The sequence below is a fragment of the Carcharhinus amblyrhynchos genome, chromosome 11 (genome assembly GCF_965287045.1).
Source record: "Carcharhinus amblyrhynchos chromosome 11, sCarAmb.v2.hapA, whole genome shotgun sequence".
NCBI classification, from domain to species: domain Eukaryota; kingdom Metazoa; phylum Chordata; class Chondrichthyes; order Carcharhiniformes; family Carcharhinidae; genus Carcharhinus; species Carcharhinus amblyrhynchos.
This window is the reverse complement of record NC_137334.1, coordinates 55862498-55876928: the sequence shown is the minus strand read 5'-3', so window position 1 is coordinate 55876928 and position 14431 is coordinate 55862498. Positions and strand designations below refer to the sequence as shown.

Below are 14431 nucleotides of genomic sequence, written 5' to 3'. Positions count from 1 at the left end.
TATATCTTTCTTAGCGTTGCTATGCATACAGTTCAAAGTATAATCTGAGGTAAAGAGAGTTAAATATTTAATTGCTACATATCATTTACAATTGGGATGATGGAATCTAATAAGTTAATTGTCAATATTTTTCTTTGATTTCACTGATCACAGAGGTGGATTTACACGTTGCCAAGCTCTGCACTTGCCATTTCTGCCACTAACCCCCCGCCACCAACCCCAACCAACATCAAGCCCCTCCCAACCCTGTACACTCTTGTCCCACTGAACACGAAGATGCAAGCCACAAATATACCCAAATTTGTCAGGGCTAGAGTAACATGTAAAATCACACCTGTATGAATCACTGCTGAATGGAAATCCAAGCTTGCCTCCTGTCCGAGTGACAGTAAAGATGATTAATAATGCAATGTGTGGCTTGAGGTGAACAAACATGGAACTTTCTGATGAGCAACAAGGTGGAAAAACTAGCCAATGACTTCACTGCAGCACAGACCAGTACAGGACAGAATAAGCCAGCCCAGTGCAGGAGCAAATATTCCAAATCAACAAGATGTATGTGCAACCATTCAGTTTATTTCAGTGTCTCATTCAGAAGTTAACTTCCTTGCATCCTCTCTCAAAGTCAAAGTTATTGCCATAAATTCATATGAGTGAAGTGTCCAGTGAGTCCAAGTCCAATATAAATGGCTCTGACTGCAGGATTCTGCTCTTTGTCTCAGAAGAGACTTTCTGAAGGCCAGTCTTGAGAGTGATGGTGGTTCGAACCATTGGCTACAGCCATTATATCAGAGCAGCAATGGTCCATTTTGAAAAACAGAATTTAAACAAGAGAATGTGGAAGACAGATTCTTAAAATTTCTTTGCTTCATCCCTTGTTGGCATGACAATTTATTCAGCTTTTTTCTCATTTTTTGCTTCACAAAATTATCAATTACATCATTGTAGGTAAAATCTTGTAAAGATGCAGGGCGCGATTTTACCACCTTGCTGCGCCCGGCAAACAGCTCGGTGAAGTGGGAAACTAGCATGTGACGCTAACATCTGAATGCTGGCACAAAATAGTTTGCTATCTTCCCGGCTCCCTTTCAATGGCACGAAGGTGTGAAAAGTATTAGCATGAGGTTGACTGGATTTCAATATCATTAGTGAGTCAGACATGCATGCTCCCCTCCGCCCCTCCTGGATGCTTCCCACCCCTCCAGCATGACATCATGCCAGTGTCAATTAGTACTGCTCTGTAAAATTATTGCTCAGGCGCAGCAGTAGTGAAAGAGAGTGAGGAGGTGAGTACCACTGAACACCAACCTTTGAAGTGCAGGGGGTGACTGTTGTCAGCCATAGTGCAGGGTGAGGTGGGGGCTTACATGACTGCAGGGGTTTGCTTTGGGGGGGACAGTGCGGAGGGGGATGTGGGGGGCTTGTGCCAGTCTGGGGGCCCTCAGGTTGTGGTTTGTCACTGCCTTGGGGCTCATGTTGTGCATGGCAAGGCCTGTCCAGGCTAGAAGTCAAAGCAGGACGACGGGGCTACTGGCTGGGGCCAGGACACATGAGAACATAATAAGAACATAAGAACTTGAAGCACAAGTAGGCCATTTGGCACCTTGAGCCTACTCCGCCATTCAATAAGATAACAGCTGATCTTTTCATGGCCTCAGCTCCAGTTCCCACCCGCTCACCATAACCCTTAATTTCTTTACTGCTCAAAACTTTATCTATCCTTACCTTAAAATGATTCAATGAGGTAGCCTCCACTGCTTCACTGGGCAGGGAATTCCACAGATTCACAACCCTTTGGGTGAAGAAGTTCCTCCTCAACTCAGTCCTAATTGTGCTCCCCCTTATTTTGAGGCATGCCCCCCCAGCTCTACTTTCACTTGACAATGGAAACAACTTCCCTGCTTCTATCTTATCTATTCCCTTTATAAGCTTATATATTTTTATAAGATCCTATGAGATATGTTTTTATAAGATGCAGCCGCACATTGGCCAGAAGGGGGGCCCGGAGATGTCAGAAATGGAAACCCAGACACTGTAGGACCCACATGTCCTTTAATGAGATGCTTGACGTCATGTATCACTGCCGAAAGCATTTCAATACTGAGACAATGTGGCACTTGTGGGTAGGACATCCACTCCCTCTCACAATGGTCCCTTTCACCTCAAGATCCTTCCAGGCCTCCAAGGAGGAGGTCTGTGGCTTCTCCCAGTCATCTTGAACACAAGTGCATTTGTGAGTCCCTGTACACACAGGCAATTATATCTACTTTGATGTGGGCTGGGCCCAATAGGATGCCTGCGCTGCAAGCTACACTGCTATTGCCAAGATTCCCCATATGCAGGAGGCTAGTGATGAGAGGAGCATCACTAGCTCCCTGTGGGATCAAGGTGCCCTTTATTAATTGGGAGGGATTCCACTCCTGAATGTCCAGATAGTGTGTGACCACCTGCTGAACATCATGCAGTGTGCATGACACTCAGGGAACATGAACGATAGCTATCTCTTGTGCGGCTGAGACATCCCTTCCCAGGGATGTCCAACCCAGGCTGCCGGGTTGTTTGTGGGGGACTACTCACTGAGGTCATGGCTGATGACGCCAGTGTGGAGGCTTGATATCGAGGCAGAAGCCTGAGAACGAGGAGACCCACTACAATAAGGCTCATGCTACCACCCAATCCATCGTTAAGCAGTGGTTCTACTGCCTGGACGGCTCTGGTGGAGCCCGCCAATATGGCCTCCTGAGGGTCTCCCGGATCATAGTGGTCCACTGAGTGTTGCACAACTTGGCGCAGCAGTGGACAGAAATCCTGGAGGAGGAGGACCGGGCAGAAGCCCCTGAGGAGAGGGAGGCCGAGGAAGAGCAGGAGGATGGATTTGTGGGGGCTGGTCTTAGGGTGACGAGGATGCCACCTCAGGCTATCTGTCACTACGGGCCTCCAGCGCTCCCATGGCCGGGACTGCTTGAGAGGCCGACAGGGACTGGGCCAGAGGAGCTTGGATCCGTGTCCGGGACCCTGAGTCCCACGTCAGCAGTGGAAGCCGGCAACCTCGCAACACTAACGATGTTTTTGGATGTGCATTTGGACTACTACAGCAAGTGGGGATCTTGCACCGGTGCTTGACACTGGGATCCACACGACTCCAGCAGTAGGTATCTTTGGTACACCCTTGATGGGCCACAGGATCTCTCTCACATTGAAAAAGGCTCTGAGCCTCTGTGGATGTAGTCAGGGTCTGAAACTCTTGATGGGAGGCGAATCACAGACAGAGGAGTCACAGCTGTCTGCTGCAAGACCATTTAATAGTGATTATGTATAGTGCATATTGCCCTATCCCTAACTACAGTGACTGCCTTCACCCATGCCCTCTTGGTGACCCGACAACATTTTAATCTTATGTAGCTTAACACTACATCTAGATGATCCCCCAGAATCAAAGATGGAGGCAGTTGGTTGTGTTGTGTTCCTGTGGCCAGGGATTTGGAAGGGCTGGGCACAGCCAGGATCTGCCAGGTGGGAAGCCTTGGCATGGGCTGCAGCCTTTCCTCCTCCCTCAGAGTGCCCGTGGGCCCCGGAACATCTGTGGGACAGGAGTGCAGCTGGAGTGAGCTCCAGAAGCCTCATTGTCACCTGGTGCTGCCAAACTCTGTCTGCACTATGGTGTGCAAACCCTCTGAGACTGGCCCAAACTCTGGAGCCCCTCAGTGACTGTCTGCTGTAAATGAGCCATGCTCACAAAGCCTGGAGCTAAGGCCACTGCCCTCAGCCATGTTCCTCTGAGACTCACCCATGCCTTGGACTCTGTCACCCACGGCGACCATTTCCTGCCCTGGGATTTCAACTGCGGCTGCCACCCTTGTATAGTTTCCCTGGGTGCCACATGTTGCCAGCACTATCTCCTGAAGGCTGTGGAACTCTTCCAAACAGCCTCACAGTTGCATGAATGTTGCTGATGCCCCTCCTGCAATCCCCTGCTCTGCCTTGGCATCTCCAGCAGTTTTGTGAGAACTGATCCCAGCCTCTCAGCAACTGTTTGGGTTGCTCCGTCAAACCTCCACCTTTCCGAACCCTCGGATGATCCTGCCTCTACCTGACGTGCATCGATGGCTATGGGGTGCACGCGAGAAAATGTCCCAGAAGCCTCACCACCACCAGGCTAACCATATCTGCACTGGCGAATGGTGTGGGTGATGCTTGTGTTGACTGGTCGGTGCTTTCCTTGGAGCTTCCACTGGAGCTTTCCTCCGAGGCGTCAACAACAGCTGACTTCTGATGGTCCAGCTTCATCAGGTTCTATTATTGCAAAAGAAGACAGATTGTTCAGTGTAAGAGAGGGACAAGTATCTGGGCAGATTGCAACTTACTTGAGGAAGGTCATATGAATAAAGGTTTTGCGGCTGCTCACTTCCGTAGCATACGCTGACCTGACTGGCGGTCATGGCTCTCTCCTCTGTCTTCCTGAAAGCTCCATTGCACACTCCTCAAAGATATTCAAGAGTCACAGCTCAGGAACTCCACCGCCAGTCTTCTCCCGCTTCCTCCTGTTAAGGGCCATCTTCTCCTGTAGGGACAAAAGGCAGGATTGAAAACCTGATGCCTGGAAGAGCGTGGAGCGTCAGTGGTGTTGGAGGTGGAGGACAATTGGGTGGCATATGTCGGGACTGTTCCTCGGCAGGCAGGGGTTGTGACAGAGGGTGCCAAAGAGGTTGGTAGAAGGTGTCAGGAGTCAGGTGCTGACAGGCTGCAAGGTGTCAGAGAGTGGATTGACGTGGACGTTTCAGGCACGACAGATGGTTATGATGTTATGATGGGATGGGCACCCTTGCTGCCTGAACGAGGTTGTTCATTTTCTTGCAGCACTGGGTGCCGGCCTGCCTTGTGAGTCTGCAGACATTGACCACTGCTGCTGCCGCTTTCCTGGCCGCATTGCCAGCCCGACCACTTGGTCGCTGAACATCTCGGGGGAACAAGATGGCCCACCTCTCCTCTACAGCCTCCAGCAGCCGACCCAGCTCTCCCCTGGTGAAGTGCAGGGCTGTTTATGCAGTGTCTTCTTTCTGGTGTGACTGACTGTGGCTGCAGGAGGAGCATTAAAATGCAGCACGCGCTATTTAATGGTGCACAACTGTGGCCAGTTTGGGTGAGTCACATGCTTGGAGCCTCCATAATGGCGTGACCTGCATGGAGGCTCTTTTCATTGCACTGAGTGTCAAAAGATTGTGATGCAGAGTGCACCTGAGAGACCGCTGAGGTTCACCCTACTTTTCTCGCTGCTGTGAGAAAAAAGATTCCCAAAAAGATTCTGCAGTTTCAATCATTAATATTGCTGGATTTGTCAAATGTTCCTGACTTGTCACACTTAGCAAATAATCCTTAACTCTTAGCTAGGTTGTGTCACCACTCACTGCTCCTCTTACTGCCTGACAGCTGTGGAACAGCTGGTTCACCTTAGCTCATGGCTTCCCCTAGCACCTCATACCTCACGTCACTGATGCTGGCTGGCCTGCCTACTTCAGTTCCGGTCAAGTTGCTCCCTTGCCTGCTCTTTTCATTGCTGGATATCTGCTGGTTCACCTTGGCTCATGGCTATTTCTGGCTGGCCTGCCGTCCCCAGTCCTGGCTGAGTTGAGTTGCCCCTTGTCTGCTCCCTTTGCTGCTGACTGGCTAGCTCAGCTTGTAGCTTTTGCCCATGCTTCTCACCACCCCTCACTGTTGCTGGCTAGCCTATCCTCCTCGGCCCTTGTCAAGTCAACCTCACTTGCTCCCCTCACTACAAGATGGCTGCTGACTGGCTGGCTCACCTTGGCTTGTGGCTCTCATCTGTCGCCTTCCCTCACTGTTGCTGGCTGGCCTGCCCTCGACCTTGGGTCGATAAATCTGCAGGTTACGCCTTCTTTCACAAAGTAAAACACAGGATCCTCTGCCTCTGTCTCTCTCCCTCCTCGCCTCATAGCCTCTTATTCCTCACGTGTATGTACCTCAACATTCAGATCAGTCTATTTTCCCGCTCGAAGTGGGCTTAACAATCAGAGTCTGATGCTGCTCTACATAGCCTTCTGAGGCTCTGATTGGTGTCTATGGGAACCAGCCAGCACGGGTACCCCATTGGTCAGGGCCCTGTGCCTATGCATGGTGTGTTTCATTGTAAATCCAACCCTGATTAATCACATACAGAAACTGTAACTAGATATTGTGATGAAAATACTTAAATAAGATAATTGTTAAGCTATCATTTTGTATATTTATTATTTCTTAGATTTATGTCTTGGAAATATAGAAAATTGCTCTGCAGAGTTTCATCTTAGTCAAAGGTACCTATTAATATCTATCCGTCAGAACCAGCAGATGACCCATGTTCAGTGCAGTGCCAAGATGGCTACAATGATTATTCTCAAGCTGACGCACAATTTTAGCTAGCACTTGAGAACACCAGCTAAAATGGTAATATAATTATAATACAGCTCTTTGTCCTTGCCTTAGGAGATGGACATGCTGTTAGAAGGCTATTTGCCTGCAATCTAATTTTGAATGGTTTATAAATTCTACAAATTAGTTCTCTCGGTTATAATGAAACAGTCCTTGAGATATTTTGAGCCCTTAAAATTTTCCCTGATTATTGAAGATCGCTTAAACAATTTTTAAACCAGCAAAATCTGATATAGGATGCAATTTATAATTTTTCTGAATTAAGCTGTGGTCTTTGTAATAACAAAATATTCACAGAAAAGATGTACAGATGAAAATAATCAAAATCAATATGAAAATGGAATAAAAACATGATTCACAAGTCATATAAACTATGTCTACTAAAACTGTTCAATTGAAGTTTATTTTACAAAATTTAAAAGCCAGAAAGATTATAGATTGCATGTTACACTACTACAGATAATGCAATGTATTTTTATCTACTGGAAGCTATCAATAAAATGTCTATCAGTAGCATTACTTCTGATCTATTTTTACTTTACTTACAACACCCTCAAGAACAATTCAACCCTTTATACGTGCATGAAATTTTCAGACAACTCCCAAGTACATTCAGTTAAATCTATCTTTCTGATGATGTGCACATTGCTTTAATTTGTATGATCTTTTTTGAAAAAAGTTCCATTAAGGCCAACCAAGTTTCAAAGTGTTCATCAGTTTCAAGTACTTTTATGGAAATACAGTTTAAAAACATGGTGCTATAAACACATGTGGTCTAAATATTTGGCTTGCATATATAATATCAATGGATGTTCTTGTACATAAAAAGTTGAAAATTTGGTATAAGACTCTTTTTTTAATAAAAAGTTTGCTTCGTTATGAAGTTGCTGATTCCTGTTCTCAGCTGGCCAGTACTTTTCAGAAATTGCTGATAACCTCACTAAGAATTAAGTGTAATTCTGCTTTCCAGTCCTGCTTTTGTCTAAACTGATATCTGATGAAGGAGCAGCGCTCCGAAAGCTAGTGGCGTTTGCTACCAAATAAACCTGTTGGACTTTAACCTGGTGTTGTGAGACTTCTTACTGTGTTTAAACTCTCAGAGTGAAATTTTCTGAAGGTGACAGTCTGCACTAACAGTTCAGAGGCAGCGTGATGCAGCAAAATTAGTACATGTCAATTTTGCCATTATAGTTGTTTACTCACAGAGGCCTGTCCCCTTGGTAACAGATATGCAATGAATGCGTGTTACGTTTTACTTCAGTTTGAGTAATCAGAATTGAGATTGGAGATCGTAGCACTATGTTATTTCCATTCAGTGGATTGCTGTCTACTTGACTCAATAATGACGTTTCTCTTTTTATAAAACTTTTTTCTCAAGTTTTCTTCCCAACCGCTGACATCCTTTGCCCCCACACCAAACACTGCTAATAGTGACTCAGAGTAATGCACATCTCTGCAGGCAGCAGCATCCTTCTGCTACCTTGCCTGTGATGATTATTCTTATCTGAACCTGAATAGTGTACACAAGCAAACTATTCATTTGTCAAGGCAAGGTATGATCCTGATGTCACCTGACATTCATGTTTGTGAATCCCAGTGATGATCAGAGGAAACTGTCTGCAGTCATTGTCCATCATTCATTAAAGAAAAACTGGACGTGACTGTCTGCTCAACTGACTTCATATTGAGTGTCGAAGTAGACCCAACAGGATACTTAACTTGATCTTCAAATCCATAGACTTCGTTGATTGTGAATAATTCTTCATTGAAAATTAAGGTTTATGTGTTTATATACATTAACATCCTGATTGATAAAACTTTTGAGTAGAGTCACACACTCACAGAATGGTTAAGCACAGAAGGAGGCCACTCAGCCATTATGTCTGTGCTGGCTCTCCAAAGAAGCAACATAGGACAATACAGCACAGTACGTGCCCTTCGGCCTTGATGTTGCACTGACCTGTGAAAATCAATCTAAAGCCCATCTAACCTATACTATTCCAATATCATCCATATGTTTATCCAATGACCATTTAGATGCCCTTAATGTTGGCAAGTCCACTACTGTTACAGGCAGGGCATTCCATGCCCTTACTACCCTCTGAGTAAAGAACCTACCTCTGACATCTGTCCTATATCTATCACCCCTCAACTTAAAGCCATGTCCTCTCATGCTGGCCATCACCATCCATGGAAAAAGATTCTCGCAGTCCACCCTATCTAATCCTCCAATCACCTTGTATGCCTCTATTAAGTCACCTCTTAACCTTCTTCTCTCTAACGAAAACAGCCTCAAGTGCCTCAGCCTTTCCTCATAAGAACTTCCCACCATATCTGGCAACATCCTGGTAAATCTCCTCTGCACCCTTTTTAATGCTTCCACACCCTTCCTATAATGCAGCGACCAGAACTGAACGCAATACTCCAAGTGCAGCCACACCAAAGTTTTGTACAGCTGCAATATGACCTCATGGCTCTGAAACTCAATCCCACTACCAATAAAAACTAACACACCGTACGCCTTCTTAACAACCCTATCAACCTGGGTGCCAACTTTCAGGGATCTATGCTTATGGACACAGAGATCTCTCTGCTCATCCACACTACCAAGTATCTTATCGTTAGCCCAATACTCTGTATTCCTGTTACTCCTGCCAAAGTGAATCACCTCACACTTTTTCGCATTAAACTCCATTTGCCTCCTGTCAGCCCAGCTCAGCAGCTTATCTATGTCCCTCTGTAACCTGCAACATCCTTCCGCACTGCCCTCGATGCCACTGACTTTAGTGTCATATGCAAATTTACTAACCCATCCTTCTATGCCCTCATTCAGGTCATTTATAAAAATGACAAACAGCAGTGGCCCCAAAACAGATCCCTGAGGTACACCATTTGTAACTGAACTCCAGGTTGAATATTTCCCATCAACCACCACCCTCTGTCTTCTTACAGCTAGCCAATTTCTGTCCAAACCACTAAATCACCCTCAATCCCTTGCCTCTGTATTTTCTGCAATCGCTTACCGTGGGGAACCTTATCAAATGCTTCACTGAAATCCATATACACCATATCAACTGCTTTATCCTCAAACACCTCTTTGGTCACCTTCTCAAACAACTCAATAAGGTTTGTGAGGCACGACCTACCCTTCACAAAATTGTGTTGACTAGCCCTAATCAAATTATTCCTTTCTAGATGATTATAAATCCTATCTCTTATAATCCTTTCCAAAACTTTGCCCACGACAGAAGTAAGGCTCACTGGTCTATAATTACCAGGATTATCTCTACTCCCCTTCTTGAACAAGGTGACAACATTTGCTATCCTCCAGTCTACTGGCACTATTCCTGTAGATAATCTTGACATAAAGATCAAAACCAAAGGTTATGCAATCTCCTCCCTAGCTTCCCAGAGAATCCTAGGGTAAATCCATCCAGCCCAGGGGACTTATCTATTTTCATACTTTCCAGAATTGCTAACACCTCCTCCTTATGAATCTCAATCCATCTAGTCTAATAGCTTGTATCTCGGTATTCTCCTCGACAATATTGTCTTTTTCCTGTGTGAATACTGACGGAAACTATTCATTTAGCGCCTCTCGTATCTCTTCAGACTCCATGCACAACTTCCCATTACTGTCCTCGACTGGCCCGAATCTTACCCTAGTCATTCTTTTATTCCTGAAATACTTATTAGGGTTTTCCATGGTCCTACCTGCCAAAGACTTCTCATATCCCCTCCTGGCTCTTCTTAGCTCTCTCTTTAGGTCCTTCCTGGCTAACTTGTAACTCTCAAGTGCCCTAGCTGAGCCTTCACATCTCATCTTAACATAAGTTTCCTTCTTCCTCCTCACAAAAGATTCAACTTCTTTAGTTGAGTTTAGTCCCTCACTCGACCACTTCCTCCCTGCCTGACAGGTACATACTCATCAAGGACATGCAGTAGCTGTTCGTTGAACAAGCTCCACATTACTTGCCTGGTGTCACTCCCTGGCTTCTTTACTTTAGCCCTGCACATTCTCCTCCCTTTACAGATAATAATCCAATTCTCTAAAATGCCTCAGTTGAACCCACATTGACAAGATTTTCAGGCTGTGTTTTCCAAATCCCAATAACTCTTTGCATGAAAAAGATTTTCCTCGAGTTGCCATTGCTGCTTTTGCCAATTATTTTAAATCTGTGCCCTCTTCTTGATCCTTCTACCAATGGGAACATTTTTTTGTTATCTAGTCTGTCCAGACCCCTCATGAGTTTGAGTACCTCTATCAAATCTTGTCTCAATCTTCTCTTTTCCAAGGAGAGTGGGCCTAGCCTCTTGAATCTATCTATGTAACTGAAGTTTCTCATCCCTGGAACCACCTTTTTGTGAATCCCTTCTACAGTCTCTCTAATGGCTTCACATCTTTCCTAAAGTATGGCTCCCAGAACTGGACAGTGTACTCCAGTTGAGGCCAAACCAATATTCGCTACAAGTTTAACTTGTCCTCCTTAACCTCCTTGCTTTTGTTGCCTATAACCCTATTAATAATGTCAAGGATGCTATATCCTTTATTAATTGCTCTCAATGACTTGTACACATGTACACCCCAAGTCTCTCTGCCCCTGTACCCATTCAGCATCTTACCCTTTATTTTAAGTTGTCACTCTGTTTTCTTCTAGCCAAAGTAAGTCACTCCATACCTCTGCTTTAAATTTCATCTGCTACTTGTCTACCCATTACACAAACTTTCTATATCTTTTTGTAGTTCTGTACTATCCTAATTTTTCACAATGCTTCCAAATGTTGTATCATACACAAATTTTGAAAATATGTCCTGTATGCCAAGATTTAGGTAATTAATATATTATCAGGAAGAGCAAAAACCCTAATACTGACCCCTGAGAAACTCCACCACAGATGTTCCTCCAATGAATTGATCATGGTGAGATGAGTATGTCTAATCATGATAATGGTTAAATTGATCATAAAATAATTAGTGATAAGAGAGCCCATTTGCCCCATTTCAATTCATCCATTTAGAAGCATCTAAGAGAAATCTCCCGTTGGAGTGTCGGTTTCTTGTTTTTGGCCTCCACTGTCTGGATTTCCATTCTACGTATTAATTACTTTTAGTGTGAACAAGTTCTTGGCATTAGTTCTAAACATACTTCTTCATCAGCATGAACTGAATTCCCTTGTTCTTCTTTTGCAATTTAATTTGAACAATATTCTGACTCACCTCTTTCACTCCTTTAACAATATCGTATATGTTAGAAATCACCTCCTGAAGCGTCTTTTCTGGACTGAAAATCAGAAGCTTGTATTTATCTTGCTCCTAGAAGTGGAACTGGCGTTCATTTTTATGCAGTTTTCTTATGTCTTTTGAGCACAGGAAAGGATTCCAATATTTTAGCACCTCGTTACTGTCAGCTACAAACGTGTCCCTGCTGCTCCAATTCATCCCAAATGCTTACATCCCATCCTGTCAAAATGCTGCTGCAGGCCCATGATGATTGGCTATCCTACTTGATTTCCCACCTGACAAATTACATGAAGTAGTGCAGTTAGCAGTGTAACTAAATTAGTTTATTATTCAAAGTTTCTTATGATGGGTGAGTGCAGCAGACAATGCAAAGACAAGGCCAAAGCATTTTCAGCCAGAGGTTTTGACTAGATGATCAATTTGGGCTCCTCCTAAGGGCCTCAGCATCATAGATGTCAACCTTCAGCCAATTCATTTCACTCCCTGTGAAATCAGAAAATGGCAGAATACTGAGTAATGAAAAAGCTTTGGACCCTGACAACCTGTCAGCAGTAGTATTGAAGTCTGTCCTCCAGAACTAGGTGGGCCCCTAGCTGACCTGTTCCAATACAAAACAAGCATCCAACTAGCAATATGGAAAATTTGGCCAGGTATATTCTGTCCACAAAACGCATTATAAATCCAATTACCATCCTATCAATGTACTCTCACTCATCAGCAAAGTGATGGAAGGGGTTGTTGATAATGCTACCAAGCAACCAAGCAGCACTTACTCAGCATTAACCTGCTCATTGTAGGAGAACAGCTCTAACATGATCTTCGCAATTACTCAAGATGGGCCAAGTGATTCACTCCATCAACAGCGCAATGAAATTAACAATGTTGGAGCCTGGTGTGACAATTTCCATTGTATAGTACAAGCTGCTGTCAGTACCTACTTTGTATATTTATTGATCAGCTTATTTATGTTTTGCAGAATTGGTACAATACAAAAGGAGGCTATTCAATTATAACTGACAGTTAGGGTTTTTATCTTTGTCTCTAACTTCTTAAAGTAGCTGTTTAATGTACTATATACTTAATTATTAAAGTGTGAATAAATAATTGAGCATTTGGGTATTTGTTTTTCTCTGGCTGTGCTCGTCCCTTCCCTTAAATTATCTATGATGTCACTTTTCAAATTCATCTCTCCATCTGCCTTAGCGCTGAAACCGCTATGATTCCACTCATTACTTTAAAACCTCTCGACATTTTTTTTGTTGGGACCTCCATGGATTGTTGAGTTTTAAGAGTGAACAAAAAGGCTGCTGACTCATCAAGTGACACTTGTAACTGGTAACACCATATGCATACTTGAAAAGCTAAATATTATGGAAAATTGCCAGCATTCATCCTTTCTGAAATGCACTAATCTCGGGGTGATCGAGGTACACAGTATTTCTGGCAACTTTTGCTAGTTTATTTGGTTCTATTTCATTTTGTCTATTATAATCTCCTATTATGCACAATTTTGATGTTGTTTATGATGTTCCTTCTAATCAGAGTATGTTCCTGGTCCCAAAAATGAATAATGGTGAAATTGCCTGCCTACCTGTCTCATCTAGCAGTTTCCCTGTCCATAGATGTTCCACTGCCATACACATAGCTGACCTCATGCATATTTAGAAAAACTGTGAATATAGAGCACTTTGCTAAGCTTAACCCTATAAGTGACATCAAATATAAGTTATATATAATGCTTCAAATAATTCATGTTTATTTTATAATGCCTTGAAGTATGTCCATAAGATTTTAAAATAGTAAAATAAAATAAAAATTCATATGGTTGTACGTATGAATTCTAAGATGGTGCACGAAGTTTGGCGGAGTGTAATTTTTGGTATCTGAGTTATTTAACATCTTGTACCTAATAAGGATCTTAAACAGCATAATCTTGTTCGAGATAATGCTCAAAAATAGGGATGAATGTATGCTTGAGTGCATGTCACAGTGGTGAGTGTTAATTTTCCCATGTTATTTTTGCTATATTTCTAATCTCCTATTATTCCAGTACCAATGTAACACTGAACATATCACAAATCTATTCAACAAGGCTCTGACACCATTTCCTTTCCCGTTGAAGCTTATTTTCTTATGTGCTTCCTGGAGAACACTGTCCATAGTAATAGATAGTAGTCATGATGTGGATGTGCCGGCTTGTGCATTTACTATCAAATAAATCGGTTGGACTAAAACTTGGTGTTGTCAGACTTTTTATTACATAGTAATAGATACATAAATTAAATGAATGTTGTCAAGACAATAATGCAGGTGTTTCATCCATTTTTAATGAACTCATGAGGCTTTGATTAAGTAGTAATTCTGCTCTCCAATGTTGCATTTCAGGTTACGGCTTTGTGGATTTCGACAGTCCAGCTGCTGCTCAGAAGGCAGTAGCTGCCTTAAAGGGTAATGGTGTCCAGGCACAGATGGCAAAGGTAAAGACTTAGGAATTAAAATGTGTGATTATTTGAACACTGGTTCATTTTCAAGCTGCAGATCATTTTCAATTATGAAAGTGCTGACACTTTTATTTTCACTACCTGCATTTTTGCCTTATTTAAATGGCTAATGTGTTGTGTATGCATCTGTTTTGAAATCTTTCATTTTGGTTTCCTATTTGAAGTCTTTTTAAATAATGACAGTACGGAAAAGTAATGGCTTCTCATTTTGTTAAAAGTAAATCTTGCACCCTTGAATTTTATGTGACTTCTTTTTCCTTCC

At 43.3% G+C, this 14431-nt stretch overlaps 1 protein-coding gene across 4 annotated transcripts in view; it reads left to right on the top strand.

Moving 5' to 3' along the window:
• LOC145350151 (RNA-binding motif, single-stranded-interacting protein 1-like) overlaps positions 1 to 14431 on the top strand; it is a 350322-nt gene that overhangs the window by 218809 nt on the left and 117082 nt on the right. For all 4 annotated transcript variants that reach the window (XM_080199154.1, XM_080199152.1, XM_080199151.1 and 1 more), the window contains exon 4: positions 14054 to 14145. In XM_080199154.1, coding sequence (XP_080055280.1) covers positions 14054 to 14145 — 92 coding nt within the window. The remainder of the gene's footprint in view (positions 1 to 14053; positions 14146 to 14431) is intronic.